At 39.3% G+C, this 25,971-nt stretch overlaps 1 protein-coding gene across 3 annotated transcripts; it reads left to right on the top strand.

Annotated features, from left to right (window-relative positions):
* The first annotated feature begins 8,917 nt into the window (after nt 1-8,917).
* On the top strand, nt 8,918-20,253 carry LOC100874786 (myrosinase 1). Of its 3 annotated transcripts, none has more exons than XM_012290325.2 (8): nt 8,918-9,049; nt 15,427-15,480; nt 16,370-16,485; nt 16,563-16,696; nt 17,448-18,124; nt 18,909-19,059; nt 19,423-19,664; nt 20,040-20,253. In XM_012290325.2, exons 2-8 carry the CDS (start codon nt 15,431-15,433, stop codon nt 20,158-20,160), a joined length of 1,491 nt encoding a protein of 496 aa, XP_012145715.2. In that variant the 5' UTR covers nt 8,918-9,049; nt 15,427-15,430; the 3' UTR covers nt 20,161-20,253. The 3 variants fall into 3 exon arrangements, with proteins under 3 accessions (XP_012145715.2, XP_076388337.1, XP_012145714.2); XM_076532222.1 differs by having other exon boundaries at nt 8,947-9,049; nt 15,353-15,480; XM_012290324.2 differs by lacking the exon at nt 8,918-9,049 and adding an exon at nt 15,106-15,233.
* The last annotated feature ends 5,718 nt before the right edge of the window (nt 20,254-25,971 follow it).

The following is a 25,971-nucleotide window of genomic DNA, read 5'->3' as shown; positions in this document are numbered from 1 at the left end:
AAATACCTACACTAATTATACTTCAAAAAATGGAAGTCTATAAAATTTAAATGGTATGTGTACATACTAAATTTGTGTCGAAAATGGCGGCATCATTTCTTATTGTTATTAAAATTTATTATTAGTAAAATTAGTAGACTATATAGGAGGGAGTGAATGGTTAAGTGCAATTGAGACGAAAATAAAATAAATGTTTGACGTCGATCAGATATAAAGAGCGTAAGTAGAAGTTGTCAGATATAAGATCGATGTCACCGTGCAGATTGTCAGAACGATTCGAAAGGTATGTTCGATCGAGCTAGGGAACAATGCTTAAGTGGCTGTTATCGCGTTTGAGCACAAGCAGCCAGGCGTTCCTGACCCATTTCCGGGAAGGTCCTGCGGGAGGCAATAATACCATCTCCTGTTCGAGCACGTACCACGGATGCTCGGTGAATGGTTCACAAACGATGCAATGAGAATTACATTGTGCATTATCGTAAACGCCTCACGCTCGATTGTCTTGAAAACGTCTGTCGAGTAATTACTCCTTGATTGAAAATGAAAATCGTTAAATATTATATTTCAGGCAGGTAACGCGATACTTGCGATGTAAACGTTCACGGTACTTTTTTAAAAATTAATTGATAAGTATTGATTACATCGAAATATTTTTGATAATCAGTTGGGAATTTCTGGCGTGATTTGATTATTTAAATCGGGTTAAATCATTTATACTTTAAATATATTTTAAGCTAGTATGTAACAGAATCTGAGCAAATCTAATTTAACATAGCCTTTACTATGTGTAACCTAGTCTAACCTAATAAAGGCTAAACTAACCTAATCTGGTTTTACCTAATTATGAGGTAATTCTGACATAACCTAAACTAAGATAACCTGACAGATTTCTATCCAACTATAAGATAATCTAACCTAGAAGTTAACATAGTCTAACTTAATCGAACTTAATCCTAACCTAAACTTACCTCCTGAACCAAAACTTACCCTAGTAGCATGTATTTTTTCAGAGTTAAACGAATCTCGAAGTGTTCGAAATTATTCCGAGAGATATGCGTTAAAGCGATGCACAATTTGCTTCAGTTTTAGTCAAATGCATGCAATTAGGTGTTCCGCGCGACAACCGTATAGATAAATTGTGCCAACGCAATTTCGCACGGTTTAATTACTAATAAAACTAGAGCGATAATAATCACGGACTGATCGTCGCGCGATATCGTGATAACTGAAATTTCAATAGCTGATTCGGCAGAGTTGGCATTAGATGCGTTATCGCTATCATCTGGGGATACTCGGAACGCGAGGAATATTAAATTTTAGTGCTTTCGGGCTCGCATCGAGAGCCACCGGCCGAAAGTCACTTTAGCTCGGCTACGGTGTACCATCGAAACTGATAAAGGATTCGATTCGATTTCCTGCTGTGAGTTTTCATTTTTGAACAAAAAAAAAAATGTTACAGAATGTATGGAAATATTGTTCGTTATCTCTTTTAAAGTGATTTACATCGGGTTCTATGTTTTTTTCACTTCATCTCTATGGTATTTAAAATCATCTTGAGATATGCTTATTAAGTATGAATACGTTTCAGATCTTTGATAATTTTGTAGACACTTATTCATTAAGTGTCTACTTATTCATTAAGCAACTATGTTGTTGCAGGGACACTATAATTGTAATCAGATTCTATCACATTACGTCACATATTGAATTGTATATCTATTTGTATCATGCTTTATCATATTATATCATACCTGTATTACGTCACATCACTCTATGTTATTATGTTATATACAGTCATATTATAATATGCGATGATCACTCTATGTTATTATGTCATACCATATATAATCATATTATAATACATTGTCACACATGTGATGATCATCCTATGGTATTATGTCATATCATATGCAGTAATATTATAATACATTGTCACACATGTGATGATCATCCTATGTTATTATGTCATACCATATATAGTCATATTATAATACATTGTCACACATGTGATGATCATCCTATGGTATTATGTCATATCATATGCAGTCATATTATAATACATTGTCACACATGTGATGATCATCCTATGATATTATGTCATATCATATGCAGTCATATTATAATACATTGTTACACATAATATTATAACATATAACATATGATATAATACATGATATAACATATGATATAATATGTCATGACGTAACATATAACCATATTGTTAATATATCACATATCACGTATCGTATCATACTATTTATTTAATAAAAGCTGATTAAAAATTTGCAATCCGAGTTGAAAAAGAGAGAATAAAGTGTCTAAAAGAGAAGCGTTGGCGCGAATTTATTCGTCGGAGGTAGCGTAATTCCGTGAGCGGATACCCGGACTTCCGGTTGCCCTTTGTACGAAAGGGATCGACGAATCGACGAGGGAGACTGTGAAACACGACATGCCACCTCGTGTGCTTTCAACGCTCGGCCGAGAGCTTTCCGCTTCATCACGAGGGACGACTTTCACACTGCTGGCCAGCAATTTTCAGCAACGGTCACGAAGAACATTTTTTTCCATCCAAAGATCTGTTTGACGTGTAAAAGAGGTCACACCTCCGGAAATAATATTAAGTACCTGGACGTGTTTGTTACGTAGACGAACGGAACCTTGTATCATGAATTTTGCAGTTTATTTTTTACCACTTCCCGAGTGTTTAACATCCGTAAAATTTTATTACTAATACCGGTATTTGATGAACAGGTGAACAATTTCAACATGTGGGCAAGGGGCAACTTTTTCGGAAATAAAATTTTTCGCGGTTCGTAAATTTAAACCGTTTGGTAGACTCGGAAAGATGGAAAAAAATTCCTCGCAAAAATGATGTGCTTTCGGTTGCTGCATTCCTTTGATTCTGTATCTTATGTGCAATATATATGTTTAATTTGGCGAACATTTATCATGGTTCGCATATCACCGATTCATCAGAATGATGTATGCCCTTTGAAAACGGCTTATTTCGAACGAACTAAATTTTTATTCTATCTCTGAAATTTAGTCTCAAAAGATATAGAATATTTGAATCTGTGGTCTTATTTTTCCTTTACCAATTCCTATAACGAGAGTTATATTTCAACAAGATCTTATAACCTCGATCAATATTTCGAAAAGCGATTTCGGTTATGAAGATTACACCTATCAACCGTTTAATTAAGTCATATACTTATATCGTTATGTATGTGGGTACATTGTATTGTTAAATTTAGCAGAATAATGTGTACGGATTTATGATGTACGCCTCTTATTTGATATTCGCATGTTGCATGCCGCCATTAATACGTTAACTGTCGCAATAAAAGCGGCTGTGTATGGTACGGTATACCTTAATCCTTTCGTTAATCCTTCTGTACGTTTGCATACGAAATTATGATCGTAATTTAGTACACAAAATAATTTCGCCTGCTGTGCGCCTATATTGCTGCGCGTTATACGCGCTATATTGCCACGCATTAAATATTACGTCGATAATGTTTCATATCAGTGCGCGTTAAATAGCCGAATGTCTACATCTGAATGTTCTTTATCATGCGTTATATAGCTACGTGCTATATTGCCACGCGTTATATCGTCATGTGCTATTTCGCCGTGAACCAATATTTCTCACGCATTTACTGTCACGTGTCAACATTTCTAGATACCAATATTTCCACGTGTTATATCGCCACGCTTTATATTGCCACGCGTTATATCGCCACTCGTTATTTCGCTTCGAACCAATATTTCTCACGCGTTGTACCATCGCGTGTCAATATCTCTACGCGTCAATATTCCCACGTGTTATATCGCCACGCTTTATATTGCCACGCGTTATATCGCCACTCGTTATTCCGCCACGAACCAATATTTCTCACGCGTTGTATCATCGCGTGTCAGTATCTCTAAGTGTCAATATTTCCACGTGTTATATCGCCACGCTTTATATTTGCACGTGTTATATCGCCACGCGTTATATTGCCATGCGTCAATATCTCCACGTGTTATATCGCCACGCACCAATATATCTACATGTCAACATTTCTACATGTTATATCATCACATACTGTTTCGTCGCGCGTCAGTTTTCCCCACATGTTATATCACCACACCCTATATCATCACACGTTAAGAAAGCTGTTATCGTCATTAATAAATGTAAAAGTTGAAGTGAAGTGTTTATTCAATAATTGTATCCCCTCTTTACCTTTCAAGAGTGGAACAAATGTTCTCAACAAAACACGTACTAAAAAGCACTACAAAACATGTAAGTCACAGATACGAAGGCTAATATCGTTTATATCGATCGAATTCTGTTGTATTCTTCCATAATCGATCGTAATCCAATGTTACGAGCGAAATGTCCACTGATCAGATAAACAAACCTCTCAATCGAACGACTAGTCTCCACTGGGGAGGCAAACAAAAGTCGATAAAATAATAACGCGAATGCGTTTGTCACTTGGCATTTCGCTCGAAGAAGTCGTTTATTCGATCGTTCGCAAAGCCTTTTCTGAAAATATGATACCGGAAACGATGCTTTCAGCGGGAACGTTTATAGACGAACACGGGAAACCAAGGCGATCCGAGATTATTCGAGTCGACAGGATGGGGTGAGCAACGTTACTTCGTGACTTTAAACTTTTCCTCCGATAACGAGGGCCACGGACTTCCAAGGAATTTCATCGACATTCAATTGAACTCTCCTTTCATCCGTGAAAGGTGAAGGGTAACCTGAAACTATTTAATCGGACGCGTTCGTTACGCTGCAAGCACGTTGATTGATAATTGTACGGCAAGAATTTCTGCAACGTTAATACAACCTTTGTACGTAATGTTTTGAAATTAAGTTCACGGGAGTTGTAAAATAAAATAGTTGCTAGAGACCGTTACGTGATTACGTGAAATTACGGCGTTCTCCGCGTTCTAATTTTATTTAATGTCCGACGAAATGATCAAAAATGAAACGTGCCAATTATCTTCGTTCTGCTTACGAGAATTTGTTGAACGTTTCCTCTAATTTGTAATTTTAGAAATTTATTGGGAAATATAGACATTACGTATTTTCTAATTTTTTAATTTTCAAGTTTGCAAAATTAATAACTTTTTTGTTTGGATATTTGATAATTAGAAATTTAGAAATTTTTCAACTTCGATATTTACAAAAATTTCCTTTCGAATTTTGAAAGTAAGAAATTGATCACATATCCACAGATGCAGAAGATTTGCATGTTTAGCCCGAACATTAGAAGAAACACGGTTTCCGGCGTCCTTCATCCCGAATTCCCCGACAAAGTGAAAATCAATAAACAAAATTACGAGCGTATAAATTTGAACGCGAACATGCTCGATACAAATGGCGCTGATTTCTTTTCAGTATTTATGAATCGATCGATCCAGCAACGTAGAGTTGTTTAATTTAACGTGGATTGCATGGAAATTTGCAGCTTACGTGCTGCTGGGAATTTACTATCGGTTCAAATAAAATCGACGAGGGAGATCTGTCCACGGTAAATCATGGTTATCACGATTTACAGTTATTATGTTTTATTTCCCATATCCATCAGGCATTTATACATTACGTTATCCTAATTTCGGATCTGTCTCAAAAATGTTAACTATCGAATGAAATTAGAATGGGAAGAAAGGAAATTACACGACGTAAATGATTAGTGTAAGCTCGTTTCGACCATAAGCCGGTTGAACTTAATTGTATGCTCGCGGACTAAGTAATTTACATCCTCGACATGGCAATAAAACACTTTTTGTCGCGTCAGCATGCACTGAACTTTCGATGATATGCTACTCCGTGGTTACTGCAAACTTCATGGTGGAAGAACTCGCATTCTGCAGTGTCTCAGACATCTTCGAGGAGACACCCACTTTGTCGTTCGCTTCTGGTAGCTCCATAGCCTGTAATTAGAGATGCCAAACATCGTAGACGTTTCCCTTGCATAATTTGTTAGATCGTTAACGACACTGGTAAATTAGAAGCGAAATATCAAAATCATAAATCATAACCTCAAAAATTTTGTTTCTTGCCATTAAGGCACATTGAAAGCACTCTTTCAATACTAATCAGTATTTGATATCTTAACAATTATTCTTTGCTCTATTTCTGTATGGATTTTATTTACTCAAAATTTATTTTGGTCTCTGTCTAAAATGGGGTGATGTAACTTTTCATTACAGGTATCTCTAACAGGAATTCTTCTTGCATGTTTGTAGATCAAATTTAAATATAAAATGTAAGAATTTAATATTTATTAGAAGTACAGGTTTTTAAAAGAGAAAATTTGAACAGCAAAAAAGGGGTTGGTCCTTGAATCTCAATCTTCATATCGGATTTCTTTAAACGGATCTACTAGCTCTTAGTTCAATCTTAGTTCAATCTTTTAAACCTCTAAAATAGTCCTTAAAAAATAGAAATAGTCTATTTTCCTACTTAGTACCAATTTGCAGCATCACAGCAAAGTTGAATGAAATTGAATGAAATCAAATTAAATGAAACTGAATTAAATTAGACTTTATAAAGTTGAATCGAATTAAATTTCAATGACGCTACTCGACAACTTTCTTGGAGGTTAACTTCGAACTTGGAGGATTAATAAATCATCATAAGACTTCCGTAAATTCGCAGCTGGAGTTAATTCGAGCGAGAGAAAGAAGGGAGGTGATTGTAGATCAGGAAGTGTTTTTCTCTCGGGGTCGAAATTAGAAGGGGACGGTGTGAGTGTAGGATGTGCGTCAGAGGGTGGACAGGAGCTGGTGCTGTTACTACGAAAGGGCGGAAAAGGCAGTGGGGTTGGAACGGATCGAGAATCTGGTAGGACGTAGCCACCCCCTTTATCAAAGGCCTTGGCACTTTGCCACCTCGCACCGCATAATGAAGCAGCACGTTGGGCTTCGGTTATAGCGGCGCCGGGGTTTGTGTTTTGCCTTCCGTAGAATGGTTTATTGTGTCGCGAGACCACCCTTCTCCTCCCAGCTTCTCCACGAACCAACTCCTCATCCGCGACAATCGCATCGACATTCGTTGCCTTGTGCTCGACAGCCACGCTGAACAAAGGAAGCACGTGTAGCCGTTAATAGACCTTATTCAACGATGGAATCAAGTTCAATACGTACACTGGCGAGTTCAATAAGGAAAATTTACCTGAATAGTAGAAATTTATTAACGCGAAAAGCTTACTGCTTTCTACTACTATATTTTGGAAATTTAGGGGTGGGTTAATATTCTAAATTGGAAATTTTGGGGGTCGTTGTACTTCAGTTTAGATATTAATGAGATGGAGAATATTCAAATTTAGAGGTGCAGGAGCCTGTGAATTTAAATATTTTGGAGTTTGTAAATGTTCAAATTTAGAATCTTAAGAGTTTGTAGAGAGTTAGCATAGAAATTGTAAATTTGGAAATTAGACAAGGAATCAATGTTATAACCTACCCTTAAAATTTAATAATCCCGAAGTTTCGAAACGACGAATACCAAGATTTCAATATTTGCACTCCATTAAACCTTGTAAACAATAAGTGGACTCTGTAATATAATAAACAACCGAAGGTTCCAATATCACTTCAAGATAAAGGAAATAGAACGGAATGTATCTTTGTTACAGAAACAAAAATCAAGAACAAACAGTATTATCATTGTTCATAAATGTAAATAAACATGACTAATGGTGTAGAACATCCGTATATTTATTTGAGGTCATATTATTGATGTATGGAATGTCTGATAAATTTATCGCCGCACGATATACACATATGAGAAGAAATGTTACTTGTGTACGCTCATCATGAATTTTCTTATGAATACGATAATTATTTGTGTACGTTTGATAAGGATAACAGGATCAACGATAGTGCACGGCTTAAAGAGAACCGCTTTGTACATCGTATGTCCGTAATTGAAAAATATGTGTCTGGAGAACGAATGCAAATGGAAGTACTCTTAGGGAAGGAGAGAATGTCGTTTAACCAATTGACTTCTTCATGCAAGGTAGTAGGAGGCGAGATCTATCGCTGCTGATATGTTGGACATCAAGATTCAGCACATGTAGGTTTAGTTATGGTAGATTTAGAAATTTTGTAATTTGAGAATTTGGAATGGTGAATATTTTTAATTTGGGAATGTGGGAATTGGGGAATGTGGGAATTGGGGAATGTGGAAATTGGGGAATGCTGGAATTAGGGAATGTGGGATTTGGGACATTTGGGATTTGGGATATGTGGGATTTGGGACATGTGGGACTCGGGATATGTGAGACTTGGGACGTGTAGGATTGGGGAAGGTGGGAATTGGGAAATGCTGGAATTGGGGAATGTAGGAATTGGGGAATGTGGGAATGGGGGATGTGGGAATTGGAGAATGTGAGAATTGGAGAATGTGGGATTTGGGACATTTGGGATTTGGGACATGTGGGATTTGGGACATGTGGGACTCGGGATATGTGAGACTTGTGACGTGTAAGATTGGGGAAGGTGGGAATTGGGGAATGTAGGAATTGGGGAATGTGGGAATTGGGGGATGTGGGAATTGGAGAATGTGAGAATTGGAGAATGTGGGATTTGGGACATTTGGGATTTGGGACATTTGGGATTTGGGATATGTGGGATTTGGGATATGTGGGATTTGGGACATGTGGGACTCGGGATATGTGAGACTTGGGACGTGTAGGATTGGGGAAGGTGGGGATTGGGAAATACTGGAACTGGGGAACGTAGGAATTGGGGAATGTAGGAATTGGGGAATGTGGGAATTGGAGAATGTGGGAATTGGGAAATGCTAGAATTGGGAAATGCGGAAATTGAGCACAGATATAGTTACTCAGCGCGCTGCGAACAATGCGATGAATATTTAATCTCTTCAATAATTCATGACCACTGATCCAACAATGGCTTTGTTACAAAAGAAGGCAACATTCAGCGAAATATTTATCAATCAAGTTCGGTTATATAAGTGACACGTCAAGAAGAGGTCGGTCAGTTTCTGTTCTGCAGCGGTGCAGCAATTACTCGAGTGAGACAGGTATTAATCATTTTTAAAATGCATGATTAAAAACATATTTCTTAAACCAATTTTTTCACTTCTTACAAAAATAGAGGCACTTGTAAAATATACAATTTTCTACTAGTATAATTTTATGATATCCACAATTTTCTTTCTTTAGACAATTATTATTTCATTAAATTAACGTTTTGATGTCGTGGAGTTATCAGAGGTCAGTGACTAAATTTCATATAAAGACGACACCTGTTATGTTGCCGCCGAAAGCAATTATAGCAAGATCGACTTTGATCGGTGCAATAGTACATTATTTACAAACGATCGCTCCATGATTCATCATTAGTTTACAGTCTCTCGTGTCCACGAACATTTAATATAGTTTTTATCGTAATTCTAGTAAGAACGTTTCTAATGGTGCGCTATTATCTGACACGTTCGATGTAGAATATAACTCGTGATAAATTCTGGATAAAACTGGAAATAAATAATCGGAAAAGGAAGAGAGAATATATGGGCCAAAGATATCCATTGCAAAGATCTATGACTAAAAATAAAAAAAGGACCGACCGGACTGAACTATACGAGAAAATTCATGAGAAAAAATAACATTAATCAATTTATTTCCAGCTCAAATCGTTGTAAAAATACGTGGGGATTAACGGATAGGTTAGAAATTCAACGACTGTAATTTACGATCGTATAAATTCTATCAATCAAAAGCAAGTCACAAATCATTTCCTCTTAATTAAAACTTTTACTCTAAAAAACAGTTAAAAAGACTTCCAACGAAAGACTGAAAAATTTCACAAAAATATAAAATTGTGCGACAAATTTTTAATACAATACCCAAATTAAGAGACGCATATTTACTCTACAGTGACAAAATACGATGCAGAACTAATCACCGACTTTTCTGAACTCCCATCTGATTTCGCCCACGTTCAATGACTTTTTATCAAACAATCACGGTAACACGTACCGTGTTACGTATAAATTAAACGGTCTCGTGTTACACTTGATTGGACGATCGCATAAACGTATTTACCGCGATAAGGGCAATTTTCACAGCGAACCACGTGCGCGCTAATCGGGGAATAAAGCCCAGCTTAAAGCTATCTTCAACTTCGATCGTTAGTCCAAGTAGCTTGTTAATGCATCCAAATCTCGTGATTTTAATGCTTGTTATCGATGTGCATGTAATTGTCCATTTTCTTCGAGCAAATTGGCTGTAATTGTAATTGGAAACGCGATGGTGTGGAATTTCGAAGGAAATATACCTCTTCCGATATGTGGATATTGATCTACAAGTTGATATGGAGGATTGCTGATTGTGTACGTGTTTGACTACGTGTATAAGAGGTGATATTGAGTGGGGTGATACATAGCGTTGATGTGGAGATTGTAGAAGTATCGAAGATACGATGCGTTGGAATTACAACGCGTCGGAATTATAGAGTGCAGAAGTCACAGTTCGTCGATATCGCCACACCTCAAAATCACAGCGCAACAATATCACAACGTATCAGCATCATAACGCGTTAAAATTACAGTGCCCTGAAATCACAATGCGATGAAATCACAGCGAGATAATATCACAACGCGTCGAAATCACAGCGCGCCAAAATTACAATATGTTGAAATCATAGCGCGCTGAGATCACAACGCGTCGAAATTACAGTGCGCCAATATCATAACGCGTCAGAATTACAGCGCATCGAAATCACAACGCGTCAGAATTACAGCGCGTCAAAATCTCAGCGCACCGAAATCACAACGCGTCAGAATTACACCACGTCAAAATCTCAGTGCGTTGAAATCTCAGCGCGTCGAAATCACACCGCGTAAGAATTACAGCGCATCGAAATTACAGCGCTCCAATATCACAACGCGTCAGAATTATGGCGCGTGGAAATCACAACGCGTGAGAACTATAACGCGTCGAAATTACAATGCGTCAGAATTACAGTGCGTCGAAATTTCAGCGCGCCGAAATCACATCGCGTCAGAATTACACCACGTCAAAATCTCACTGCGTTGAAATCTCAGCGCGTCGAAATCACACCGCGTCAGAATTACAGCGCGTCGAAATTACAGCGCTCCAATATCACAACGCGTCAGAATTGTGGCGCGTCGAAATCACAACGCATCAGAACTACAACGCGTCGAAATTGCAACGTGTCAGAATTACAGCGCGTCGAAATCTCAGCGCGCCGAAATCACAACGCGTCAGAATTACACTGCGTCAAAATTCAGTGCGTTGAAATCTCAGCGCGCCGAAATCATAACGCGTCGAAATTACAGCGCGTCGAAATCACAACATATCAGAATTACAACGCGTCGAAATTACCGCGCGTCGATATTTCATTCTTGATACTACAACTCTTCATACATATAACCCATCACCAACTCAACACATGACAATTTACGAAAGAATTTTTAGTCAGCACTCAATGATGAATTTTCAATCGCATTCGTCAATCAGTGCGTATGAAAGTTCACACAAAGTGTATCTCCTTCAAGTGGCACCGCGATATGGCAATATACCGAGAGTCTACATATACGATATACTAAACCTTGATTCCATACTAAAAATTTGTAAACAGTCGTTTATCAAAGTTCATGTGTATCATATTATATGTAGATTGAAAAAAAGAAGAAAGAAAGTAAAGAATGTATTATGTATCTGTTTCAATTCGTTTTTTAAAAATGTAACAAGTGATACGAATTGTATTGCCATGTACGCTCTCAAAAATTGACCTCTGATTAAGAATATTCAAGCTCGATATCACGAATGTCGATATAGCATCATTTGGAGTACAACCGAAATTCTACTGAGAATCGTCCGATCACGATTATTGCTACGATTATTGGGAAGTTTATTCGTATCAGTCAATATGTAACAGTCAACACATTCTCTCGTCAAAATTGAGCAAACACGTCAATGATTGTGTTAATTACCTGGCGATATCGCAGCGGAAAGTTCCAGTTATTATTAGTTATTATTATCCAGTTCGCCATGATGGCGAACTATAATTAATAAACAGGAAATGTTATTCGTAATAGCTACATTCGAATTTTACGTTCGAATGTTAGATCGTATGGAAATTTTCTTGCAAAGGAATTTGAAGCAAATAAGGATTCTGTTTTTCACAATTATCAAATTGTTGTTACGAGAATCGCAGCAAATATTCATGGAGAACTTTCGTCCTTATTTTCTCCGCAAAAGTTCAGTATGTCGACGGTAGCCAATCAACGAGACCCTATTTACCGAACTTCCTTGATGTTGACTGGAAACACGACGGCGAAGAAGTGGAAACTTTTTTATCGCATTATCTCGCAAGAAAGAGCCGAATTACCTCTGACAATGAGCGAAGTGAGAAGCTCGGTTGCCGCGGCAACATTTCTTAATCATATTTCAATTAAGGAGACCTAAGGTACGACGTTGGTGTACAGAATCCGGCAACGCGAGCTTTAAAGATGAAACTCTCGAGCAAAACAGAAAGAGAGACAGCAAAACCGGCGACCAATTTGTTAATTGCACCCATTAAGATATCGAATTAACCCTCGAACGTCGATATAAATTATACTGCTTCATTTTTATAGTTTCAATTTTAAATTACTTCCTAGATGGAAACAGTGGAAAATGTAACTTTCAAATTCAGGTACCATTTATTTTCTCTAGTAATTTTAAATCAACAGTAGAATTTCAATTTCATTTTACGCACCACTTTATTTTCGGTATTCTTTACATTCTTTTATAATTTCACGTTGGACGGCAAAAAATTTCATTTGATTTTAAGTTTTCTAATTTTGAAAGGAGCTGGCGGGAAACTGTGGAAATTTAAATATTAATTTATTCACATTTTGTGTAGTTCGGGCTTTGTACGATTTCTACTGAATTTCAACTTTTAACGTTTCCTTATTTGGAAATAATTTTAACATTAAAATTGTTTGAACTGTAAATTTAAAAATTGACGGGGAAATGTTTTGACTTTAATTTCGAACGCTATTTCGATAATTCGAGAGTTACTCATAGTGAAACTATCAATTTATTCATTGATGAGAATTCATCTTTTTCTTAAATTTCTAAATACTCAAACTTCCAATATTTCAATTCCTTAAATTCCACATTCCCCAATTCTAAATTTTTCTAATTCCCACAATCCCCAATTTCAACTTTCCCCAATTCCCACATTTCCTAATTCCAGCATTCCCCAATTCCCACATTTCCCAATTCCCACATTTCCCAATTCCCACATTCCCCACTTCCCACATTCCCCAATTTCCACATTCCCCAATTCCCACATTCCCCAATTTCCACATTCCCCAATTCCCACATTCCTCAATTCTCACATTCCCCAATTTCCACATTCTCCAATTCCCACATTTCCAATTCTCACATTCCACAATTCCCACATTCCCCAATTCCCACATTCCCCAATTCCCACATTCCCCATTTTCCACATTCCCCAATTCCCACAATCCTCAATTCCAACTTTCCCCAATTTCCACATTCTCCAATTCCCACATTCCCCAAATCCCACATTCCCCAATTTCCACATTCCCCAATTCCCACATTCCCCAATTCCCACATTCCCCAATTCCCAAACTTCCGAATTCTAGAGCTCAAGAATTCTCAAGTTCTCAAATTCCTAAATCGCCAAATTCTCAAGTTCCCAAATTCTAAAGTTCCCAAAATTCTCAAGGTCCCAAATTCTCAAGTTCCCAAATTCTCAAGGTTCTAAATTTCCAAATCCCCAAATTCCCATATTCCTAAACCCTAAATCCCCAAAACCCCTAAACTCCTATGTCCCTAAACCTCTAAACCCCCATACCTCTACACCCCTCTAACCGTAAACTCCTAAATCCCCAAATTCCCAAAAGAGAAAATTACTGTACTCTAACCGTAAACCCTTAAATCCCCAAATTCCCAAAAGAGAAAATTGCTGTAATCAACGTCGACAGCGTTATATAAGATTTTTACATTTTCAAGTAGTCTTTAAATCCCCGTCGTTCTGCATAATGGAATTATATTTGTCCTGATTTGCATGGATGCGACTGTCGCTCGTATAATGTAGCCTATCTATCACGGAAAATATCCCTTGATCCAGTTTCTTCGCAAACAGTCGTAAAACTGTGTCTCCTCGAGCGATACGGCGGTCGTGCAACATGTTTCGTCTCAGGATATCGAGAAACAAAATGGAGAAAATGGTCTGCGTCAGACAAAAACTTTTCCTGTTAGTGTCACTGATTTTCTACATTGCTCACATCCACGTAACGAGGTAGAAATTGGGACGTTTCTTACCTTCATGATATACACGAACCTTTATTTTGTAGAATAGGGGACGTAGAGGTTAGGATATTTCGTGTTTCATAGAAATTTAGCGGTTTTTTAATATTTCGGGGAACAATTTTTAATAGTAAAAAATTTTTCTTAAATTTTCAAGGATTTAATTCTCAAAGAATAAAATTGTCATAGTTTCTAATTTTCAAATTTCCAAATTTTTAAGTTTCCAAATTCTCATAGTTCCAAATTTTCAAATTTCCGAATTCTCAAAGTTTTAAATTCTTATAGTGCCAAATTCTCAAATTTCCGAATTCTCAAAGTTCCAAATTCTCAAAGTTCTAAATTCTCGAATTTCCAAATTCTTAAATTTCCAAATTCTCAAAGTTCTAAATTCTCGAATTTTCAAATTCTCAAATTTCCAAATTGTCAAAGTTCCAAATTCTCAAGTTTCCAAATTCTCATTGTTCCAAATTCTCAAATTTCCTAATTCTTACAATTCCAATTCCCCATAATTCCCAGTATTCAATTTAATTTAATTCCCCTATTCGACATTATTCTATAAATAAATCTATCATTCTCAAAATAGAATTTCTATTTCCAATTCCAGCTAACACAAGCATCCAAGCATTCTTCTGACCATCACAAATATCCTCCTTAACAATTTCAAGGTCTCCAAATGGGAGAAACCTGTTAATCCCGTTTATTTTCCTCATTTCAACTCCTCGAATCTGCAGTAGTTGCATACGGGTTTAATCGATGTATACCGTTACGAATCGATTCAGTTTCTAATAAACTCATCAAGAAAATCACGCGGGTAATCCCTCTTAACTGTACAAATCTCTGCACGTGATTGGAAAAATTGTGTCCGGAGGTGTGAACCACTGAAGTATTCGATCGAGCGATAAAAAAATAATATCGGTAAATAATATCGAGAGTTGTTGATAATATTGCTTTAATGTTAATTACTTACAGTTGTAGATAATATCGTGCCGTAAAAAAGACAATGTAAACAATTTGTACTCTGTATTATCAAACAGATTCGATAACATGCAAGCGTGAAGTATATAAATGACTCGAATGATAGCCTGGTCCATTTATGTTCCTCAAACAGAAACATGTTCAACACACTGTGGTTGGGGTCTGGTGTGCTTCTTTGCGCTTTGATGTAAGTTGTAATTTATGATATTTTTGTTTAATTTAGATTAAGTGATTTGAGAGATTCTGATTGTTATGAATGGATGGAATTAATGTTAGTAATAGTGAAATTATCAGTGTATTCATTGATGAGAATTCATTATTGTTAAGTTTTGATATTTTGGAATTCCAACATTCCCCAATTCCAACATTTCCCAATTCCCACATTTCCCAATTTACACGTTCCTTAATTCCCATATTCCCCAATTTCCACATTCTCCAATTCCCACATTTCCAATTCTCACATTCCACAATTTCCACATTCCCCAATTCCCACATTCCCCAATTCCCACATTCCCCAATTCCCACATTCCCCAATTCCCACATTCCCCAATTCCCACATTCCCCAATTCCCACATTCCCCAATTGCCACATTCTCAATTCTCACATTTCCCAATTCCCAAGTTTCCCAATTTCTACATTCCCAAATTTCCAACTTCCCAAACTCCCAAATCCCCAACTTTCTAAACCCCTAATTCCCCCAAACCCCTAAACCTCCATACCTCTAGTCTCCTATAACCCTAAATCCCCAAATGTCTAAACCCTCCACCCTCAAATCCAGAACCCCAAATTCCTCAAATTCCAAATTGTCCATTTCAAACAATAACTCCTCACTAGTAAAATTAATTATTAATCAGTATTCCTCTGGCACACTCCGATTGTTTTGCTTCCCAAACTCCTCTCCCACTAACTAACAGCTCCATCTAATATCCATTTCACATTATCTCCTACACAACGAAATTACATTTCGAATAGAAACAAATTCCGTTACAATGTACAAGTTCCATCCTAGAACGATGACATTTAAGAGCAGAGTTACTCGCTTCAACATCAAGTTCCAATAAGATTGTCTTTTCTAGTTCCGCGAGGGGCGAATTGGTGAAGGAGAATGAGAAATACCTACATTTCCCCCCAAACTTTCTCTTGGGAGCTGCGACAGCGGCATATCAAATAGAAGGAGCCTGGAACGTGAGCGGTAGGTTTCTCAAATTCAAATTTCCAGCCCCGAGATCGACAAACCTCTTTCTAACAGTCTGTACCTTGAAAACGCAGACAAAGGCGAAAGTACTTGGGATCGATTCAGTCATACAAAGGGTAACCATGTTTACCACAACGAAACCGGGGATGTTGCGGCCAACTCTTATTACAAGTACCACGAAGACATCGCCATTCTCAAGCAACTTGGGGTAAATATCCTTTGATACGTACTGTTAGAGAAACTTTTCCATTTGCTTCGATGACTGATGATCTCTTTTATGTAACTCTGATAGTACAGCGAAATCATTTACATGGAGAGTTTTTGTCGAAGTTATCAAGAATTTCTGATTACTGTTGTGGTTAGTGAATGTATATGTACTGATATTTGTTAGAACGTATGTGCTAATACGTAGCTAATGTTAAAGGTGAGCTTGAGCTGACACTTGAGTATTCTGTGCAACTCCTCCACATAGAACAGTATCAATATGACGTTCTGATGTTCAAACTGATCACTCGAAACGTTTATTTATTGTTCTTATTCTTTGGCTCAGTTGTTGTGCCTGTCTATGTATCCATTTTTCTAATCTGACCAAGTGAGGTCCATAGGTCAGGTAGTAGTGTGGCCGAAGATCAAGGTAGACCCTTAGGTCAGCCTCTTACGTACCAGACTGAAGGTTGTGGAGAGTATGCATCCAAATATGTGCAAAATTCGATAAAAATATACTTGCAAAAGTTAGTCAATGTAAGTAGGACTTGCTGTGGATAATTTGGGATGATTAATATCAAACTTGTAATATGTAATATTATAACAAAACTTGATGACTTGAATAGGTCTGAACCAAATAATCCTGACAGTCAATTAAAAATTCTGAAATAACAATCCCCACTTTGCTAATAAACTGAACAAATCCTCTGTACAACACAATTATTAAAAATGTGTCTATTAAAAATATCCAACAGTTCAAGGCCTACCGTATGTCCCTGAGCTGGCCCCGAATCCTCCCAACAGGCTTCTCGAACAAGATCAGCAAGGATGGCATCGAATACTACCACAAGGTGATCGACGCCCTGTTGGCGAACGGTATCGAGCCCATGGTCACGCTCTATCACTGGGACCATCCCCAAGTTTTAGAAGACGCAGGTGGTTGGTTAAACTCCGAGATGGTCGAATGGTTCGCCGATTACGCGAGGGTGGTCTTCAACGAATTTGCACCGAAGGTGAAGAAGTTTATCCCCGTAAACGAGCCGCAGGAGATCTGCAGAAATGGCTACTCTTATGGGTATCATGCTCCCGGTAAAAGGTTGCATGGTATCGGCGAATATCTCTGCGTTCACAACGTGCTGAAGGCACATGCCAGAACTTATAGAATCTACGAAAAAGAATTTAAGAAACAATACAGGGGTGAAGTTGGTGTACTGAATAATGTTTTGGGTTATATACCGAAAACGCCTAACGACGAAGTAGCTGCGGAGATCGCATTCCAGTTCAATGGCGGGTGGATATTGAACCCGGTGCTTTCGAAAAAGGGGGACTATCCAGCTGTCATGAAGGAGTTCATTAAACAAAAGAGTCTCGCACAGGGATACAGCAAGTCACGTTTGCCTGAGTTTGATGCCGATTGGATCGAATATATACGGTAATCATTTTATGTTTCAGTGAACTCTTGTTATCTTTGATAGTTGAGAGATGTTGTGTTCTTAATGTAGCTAGGTTTGTGATAATTCTATCCAGTAACTCATCCAGGTGTAATTCTACGCGCCGAGTACTCTACGCGCCGACTACTCTACGCGCCGATTACTCTGCGCACCGTGGTCTCTACGCGCCGAGTACTCTACGCACCGAGTACTCTACGCGTCGAATATTCTAAGCGCAGAGTACTCCACGCAGCGAGTACTCTACGCGTCGATTACTCGGCGCACCGAGGTCCTTACGCGCCGAATACTTTGCGCACCGTATACTCTACGCGTCGAATATTCTACGCGCAGAGTACTCCACGCACCGAGTACTCTACGCGTCGAATATTCTACGGGCAGAGTACTCTACGCACCGACTACTCTACGCATCGATTACTCTGCGCACCGAGGTCTCTACGCGCCAAATACTTTATGCACTGTATACCCTACGCGTCGAATATTCTACGCGCCGAATACTCTACGCGTCGTATATGCTACGCGCCGAGTACTCTACGCGCCAAATACTCTGCAAGCACAGAATTCTATACGCCGCTTATTAAATGCGTCCCAACCTTAACGTGCCATAAATTTAATGCGAATCGAAAATACTAAATAAGCAAGACTCATGGCAGTTTTCAGTGTTTCTTAATTTTATTTATGAAAGCAGATGACATTTTTCTCTGAATATCTAAATTCGTAACTTCGTGAATCTTTCAATTTTTAAATGACAAAATTTCTGAATTGTAGAGGAACAGCTGATTTCTTGGCTCTGAACCACTACTCCTCAAAACTGGTAGAAAATGGCACCTTCGGAGAAATCCCCTCACAAGACAACGATCAAATGGTTGTTTTCTCCGTAGATGAATCCTGGAATTCTTCAGCCTCAGCCTGGTTGAAAGTGAGTACTTTTCTCTGGTTCCAATTACGTATCATATTTTCGCAATAAAAAAACTGGATCAACACTTATATTCGCAGCAAACATTCCACGTATAATGTATTATTAAAGCAATGCCAAATATTGAATTTTTATCTAGTTCCAATTTAACTCGATGTGTAAAGGATAAATTATCTCATACAATATCAATAATGTACGGAATTTGTGTTCTCTTTCCTGTTATTAAATATTTAACGCAATAAATCTGTTACCTTTTGTTACACGAAGCATTAATCATCGAGTTCAATATTTAAACGGCCTTTCCAATTTAACTACGGTTTAGTGATTCATGAAATTCATTAATTTTGATTGTTATTTTGAATACAGGTTATGCCTGAAGGATTTGGACTGAGTCTGCGCAAGTTGCAGGAACATTACGGAAGTATACCTATATACATCACCGAGAATGGTTTCTCTGACCATGGAACGATCGATGACTATGACAGGATCGAATACTATCGCCAGTACTTAAAACAGATGCTCCTCGCCATGTATGTCGACGGAGTTAATGTGCAAGGATACATAACGTGGTCTTTCATGGACAACTTTGAATGGAACAGAGGATACCAGTACGTATTTAATCAATTTATCGATCAATATATTGCGAAATCATATTTCAAGTTTACACGGTTAATTTTATTACTGATCGAATACCGAATATCGAATATTTCATGCATCGTAAAGCAGCCTACGTTGTTTGATATTCTAAAAATTTACCGAACATGAATTTCGAATTTGTACGCAAAAATAGTTGCTAAAATAGTTGCTTCCAACATATTTCACTTCGGTTTTACAACCTCGAATCGCGTGTTTGTACGCTTTTACAAACACGAATGAAGTTCAAAGCGTCTTGTTATCTTTCAAAGAAATTATCTGTATGTGCATATCGTTTTAAATAAATAACGCGCGTGGTAAATAGTAAATACACATGTTTTAATTTGCAGCGAACGCTTCGGCATCGTGTCGGTTAACTTCGACGATCCGAACAGGCCGCGAACTTTGAAGAAGTCGGCGCTGTGGTGGCAGAAAGTTATCAGCGAAGGAAAACTCGACGTCACGTTGTAATAACATGAACTACAGTAATTTGTAAATAATCATTTATTTCAAATTTCATACGCATGTACTGATCACTCAATAAAATAGTATTTTCGTCCGTTATTTATTTTGGTTCTAATAAATTTCAATTTGAATCACTGTTGGGTGATAGTTGGGTATTTGGGGATTTGAGGGGTTGGAGATTGGAAAGATTCGGGTTTTGAGGATTTAGGGATTTGGAGAGGTAGAGATTTGGGAGTTTAGGAATGGGGAGTGTTAGGGATTGGGGATTTGGGGAGGTGTGGATTTGGGCAGATATGGATTTGGGGAGATATGAATTTGGGGAGAAATGGATTTGGGGAGATAGGGATTTGGGGAGATAGGGATTTGGGGAGATAGGGATTTGGGGAGATAGGGATTTGGGGAGATAGGGATTTGGGAGATTTGGAACTTGGGAGATTTGGAACTTGGGAGATATGGAACTTGGGAGATATGGAAACTTGGGAGATTTGGAATTTGGGAGATTTGGAATTTGAGAGATTTGGAACTTGTGAGATTCGAAACTTGGGAGATATGGAACTTGGGAGATTTGGAACTTGGGAGATTCGGAACTTGGGAGATATGGAACTTGGGAGATATGGAACTTGGGAGGTATGGAAACTTGGGAGATTTGGAATTTGGGAGATTTGGAATTTGAGAGATTTGGAATTTGTGAGATTCGGAACTTGGGGGATTTGGAACTTGGGAGATATGGAACTTGGGAGATATGGAACTTGGGAGATTCGGAACTCGGGAGATATGGAACTTGGGAGATTGGAAACTTGGTTGATTTGGAACTTGTGAGATTTGGAACTTGGGAGATATGGAACTTGGGAGATTGGAAATTTGGGAGATATGGATTTGGGGAGGTGTGGATTTGTGGAGATATGGATTCGGGGAGAAATGGATTTGAGGATGTGTGAATTTGGGAAGATAATAACTTGTGAAGTTAGTAATTTGAGAAATTAAAACATTGAGAAGCTTGAGACTTGCATTAGATATTTGAGAAGTCAGCTACTTCAAAAGCTTGAAAACTCACCATTCTACATCCACAAATACTAAAGAATTTTTAAATAGTAGTCTTCATAAACATAATAACAAATTTTGCTCTTCATAAACATAAGAACAAATCATAGTCTCCATACAAATTCAAAAATTTCTAAATATTCACCAAATTAAGTATACTATCATGCACAGTATCGGACCCCTAGTAATATCTGTCCGCGTTTTAACCCCATCCGTATTGGAAGATCGAATGGTCGGCGGTTGAGATAAGGCGTCAGGTACGAAGGGATAGAGATAAGGGTTCGAGTTGTAAATGCTCGAGTTCTTATCTCGTTTGTGCAGCTTCCTATTCATCTCGGTTGGCAGCAAAAAACGGAAGGGAAAGGAAAATAGAGGATCTCGAATCACCAAGCAGAATATCCAGCAATTATCTGCGAACGCGCGTTACTTGGCAGGGAAGGCGGTCCGAAAACGTCGACGAAACAATCGAATACGGACACGCGTTGGATCAATTGCCTCTCCTAATGGACGACACGATGATTTATAGGGAAGATACGTTTGATGCGTTATCCTGTACCGGTGGTGAACGCGTGTTGCCCATATAACCGAGAAACGTTCAATTCGATGCAAATTGGGAACAATTCAGAAGGTACCTGGTTCGCTGGCAATTGACTTGAAAGCGGCTCGAGCGTGCTTCAAACGATCATGTTGCTCGAAACATTTCATACTTGCTGAATTTCCTGCCTATGTATTAAGTGTTGTGAAACTGTTCTTGTTTCCGTGAATACATTTTTGTTATTTATATCATCATCTGACTATTTTTTTTTTCGTCTTTCATTTTTCAGAATTTATTTTTTCAATGTTTTGATTTGTATCTTGAATTGCATTTTTATTTGTCTTGGTTTGTATCGTCCGCGTTGAATTCTTGGCGCGTTGAATTTACAGTGCGTCGAGTTTACAATGCATCGAATTTGGGTCGCACAGAGAGTACAGTGCATAGAATTTTTAGTGCGTTGAGTTTGCGGCGCGTTGAGATTGCGATGCATCCAATTAGTGGCGCATAGCGTACTACGCATGTAGAGTACACGGTGCGCAGAGTAGTCGGCGCATAGGGTCCTTGGTGCGCAGAGTATTCGGCGCATAGAGTACTAGGCGCGTAGAAATCTCGGTGCGTAGAGTATTTGGCGCATAGAGACCTGGGTGCGTGAGATATTCGGCGCATGGAGTATCCGTCGCGTGGACTATTCGGCGCGTAGAATATTCGACGCGTAGAGACCTCGGTGCGTGGAGTACTCGGTGCGTGGAGTATTCGGCGCATGGAGTATCCGTCGCGTGGACTATTCGGCGCGTAGAATATTCGACGCGTAGAGTATTCAGCGCGTAGAGACCTCGGTGCGTGGAGTACTCGGCGCGTGGAGTATCCGGCGCGTGGACTATTCGGCGCGTAGAATATTCGACGCGTAGAGTATTCGACGCGTAGAGTATTCAGCGCGTAGAGACCTCGGTGCGTGGAGTACTCGGCGCGTGGAGTATTCGGCGCATGGAGTATCCGCCGCGTGGACTATTCGGCGCGTAGAATATTTGACGCGTAGAGTATTCGGCGCGTAGAGACCTCGGTGCGTGGAGTACTCAGCGCGTGGAGTATCCGGCGCGTGGACTATTCGGTGCGTAGAATATTCGACGCGTAGAGTATTCGACGCGTAGAGTATTCGTCGCGTAGAGACCTCGGTGCGTAGAGTACTCGGTGCGTGGAGTACTCGGCGCGTGGAGTATCCAGCGCGTGGACTATTCGGCGCGTAGAATATTTGACGCGTAGAGTATTCAGCGCGTAGAGACCTCGGTGCGTGGAGTACTCGGCGCTTGGAGTATCCGGCGCGTAGACTATTCGGCGCGTAGAATATTCGACGCGTAGAGTATTCGGCGCGTAGAATACTCGGCGCGTAGAGTATTCGGCGCGTAGAGTACTCGGCGCGTAGAGACCTCGGTGCGTAGAATATTCAATCAGTGGAGTATTCGGCGCGTAGAATATTCGATGCGTGGAGTATTCAGTGCGTAGTACATTTGATGCGTGGAATATTCGGCGCGTAGAATATTCAACGCGTGAAGTAGCAGAGAATATCCGAAGTGTAGAGTTTGCAGCGCATCGAATTTGTAATTTCAATGACTTTTACGACACCTTCCACTCGTATTATATTGTCACGCATTAAACTTGTCTCATACAATTCTCATTCGAAATCCACTACATATTATTTATAATAACCCTTGCATTCATTGCTCTAACCATCCGTTCTCATCGAAAATAGTGCTGCAGTTCGACAGTCTGTTGACAGTAGCTAGAGTATTATCAGAAAACGATAAGCAGCGATACTTTCTTTTTTCGTTGAACGCTTTCTGTCGAGTGAACCGACGCTAGAGGGAGCCTCTTTGTTTCTGCGCTTGATAACACGTCCCTTGTTCATCCAGGACACTTTTCGAGCTCTTTCGGCCCGATCTGGCAAAGGCAAACGCCTTCGAGAATCACGATATAGCGGGCACAAAGCCGTTTGTCAGAAACGCGACTCGAGTAACGGCAACAAAAGAAAAGCAGATGAAAGAAAATGGCACGAAGGACGAGAAAGTGCAAGCTGCGACGCCATTGTTCCATTGAGTCTTCCACCAATTATTGTTTTCGTCCCTGTGAACTTCTGCAATTAAATCAGTGACATCTCAAGAATTTTCGCTTCCCTGCGCGCAGTTATACCAACTATTTCGTTTTGCAAAATGAAGGACCATTATTTCTGATCGATATATGTAGAATATCTCGTACACGAAGTCTCTTGCGAATTTCTGGTTAAAGTCGAGGATTCAGTCTTCGGATGAATAATGCATCGATGGAAGAGCATGATTTGTAATTCTTGGAATTATCTCCAGTTAATCTAATCAATTGAAGAGTTTCAGCGTTTGACGCCGATGGGTATAAAGTTTCATGCGTAGCTGCGAAGTAATTTGAATGAAAACATGAAAACAAACCGCTGTGCAGCTATTCGCAAATCCGCTGACTCAGATTTGTGTATTTGCACGAAGATTCACGGAGTTCCGTTGATAAGAATGTCGACAACTCATTCACGCGTTTAGTTACATAATTACGATAGAATGCAAGTATGAATGAGATGTAGTAGCATGATTAAAAAATGTCAAACTTACGAATCAGAATTCAAAGCTCCCTTCTCCCACACAAATCTTTTATCACATACTCATTCATAAACAACGTACAATTTTATTATCCAACCAACAATAATTTATAGTATCAGACTCTGTAAAGTGCAACGAAACGTTTCAAAATGACGTAACGAAGATAAAATATTCAACGAAGCAATCTTTATTCATACCACCTGTCTGTCTTCCATCCTAATGTATTCTCTCTTCCCGTTCGTTCATTTGCCTCAACTATTCTTCTCTCTATGCCTTGTCATTTGAAACGTTTACTTGTTTCCTCACCCCTTTCTGTAATAAAATTAACCGGACATATCACCATCTCTCTGGACCGTTGTCCTCTGAATTTATTTAGTTCTCCGAACGGGGATGGCTAATCCCTCGCATGGGATTCCGAAGCACGGATTTCAGGGTCCTCTGCATATATTACACGCGTGTAATATTTGCTCTGGGACGAGGATTCTTCAGGATTTGCGAATCTTCCTTAGGCTCGTGCTTTTATTATACACAATTTCGGCACGTGTAATTACCTCTGTTGACACTGTTCGATGAATTACGAGTGGAGGAGAATAATGCAGGGCTGTTCAAATTGCTTATTTCATAAGTGATACTTGATGTAAAAAAATGTATGTGATATAAAATGTAACTATTTAATTAAGACATTAAAAAGCTATACTAGGCAGATACAAACGGAGATATTGAAAAATGATATAAATTTGAAATGACAAATTATGATAAAAGGCAGTGTTAGAGATGATACAAAATATGATGTTATGAGCGGTACAATTTAGAGACGACAAGAATGAAGGTATTAATACAATTTAAAGGTGATACAAAGACATTTTGTTCTACGCACCGTGTACTCTACACCGAGGTCTCTACGCGCCGAATACTCTGCGTATCGTATACTCTACGCGTCGAATATTCTATGCGTTGAGTACTCTGCGCACCGAGTACTCCACGCGCCGATTACTCTGCGCACCGAGGTCTCTACGCGCTGAATATTCTGCGCACCGTATACTCTACGCGTCGAGTATTCTGCGCACCGAGTACTCCACGCGCCGATTACTCTGCCCACTGAGTACTCCACGCGGCGGTTACTCCACGCGCCGATTACTTTGCGCACCGAGTACTCCACGCGGTGGTTACTCCACGCGCCAATTACTCTGCGCACCGAGGTCTCTACGCGCTGAATATTCTGCGCACCGAGTATTCTACGCGCCGAATATTCTACGCGTCGAGTATTCTGCACACCGAGTACTCCACGCGCTGATTACTCCACGCGCCGATTACCCTGTGCACCGAATACTCCACGCGCTGATTACTCGACGCGCCGATTACTCTACGTACCGAGTACTCCACGCGGCGATTACTCCACGCGCCGATTACCTTGCGCACCGAGTACTCCACGCGGCGGTTACTCCACGCGCCGATTACTCTGCGCACTGAGTACTCCACGTGATGGTTACTCTACGCGCCGATTACTCTGCGCATCGAGGTCTCTACGCGCCAAATACTCTGCGCACCATATACACTACGCGTCGTGTATTCTACGCGCCGAGTACGCTGCGCACCGAGTATTCCACGCGCCGATTACTCTGCGCA

Source organism: Megachile rotundata, chromosome 5 (assembly GCF_050947335.1).
Source record: "Megachile rotundata isolate GNS110a chromosome 5, iyMegRotu1, whole genome shotgun sequence".
NCBI lineage: Eukaryota > Metazoa > Arthropoda > Insecta > Hymenoptera > Megachilidae > Megachile > Megachile rotundata.
The sequence above is the reverse complement of the archived record's forward strand: the minus strand, read 5'-3'. Positions and strand labels throughout refer to the sequence as shown.

Excerpts from the sequence above, each read along its gene's own strand:
- LOC100874786 (XM_012290325.2), top strand. The coding sequence starts at position 15,431 with ATGTTCAACACACTGTGGTTGGGGTCTGGTGTGCTTCTTTGCGCTTTG. Across the intron at positions 15,481-16,369 it reads GTGCTTCTTTGCGCTTTGAT|TTCCGCGAGGGGCGAATTGG; the intron begins GTAAGTTGTAAT and ends TGTCTTTTCTAG. Across the intron at positions 19,665-20,039 it reads GAATGGAACAGAGGATACCA|CGAACGCTTCGGCATCGTGT; the intron begins GTACGTATTTAA and ends TTTAATTTGCAG.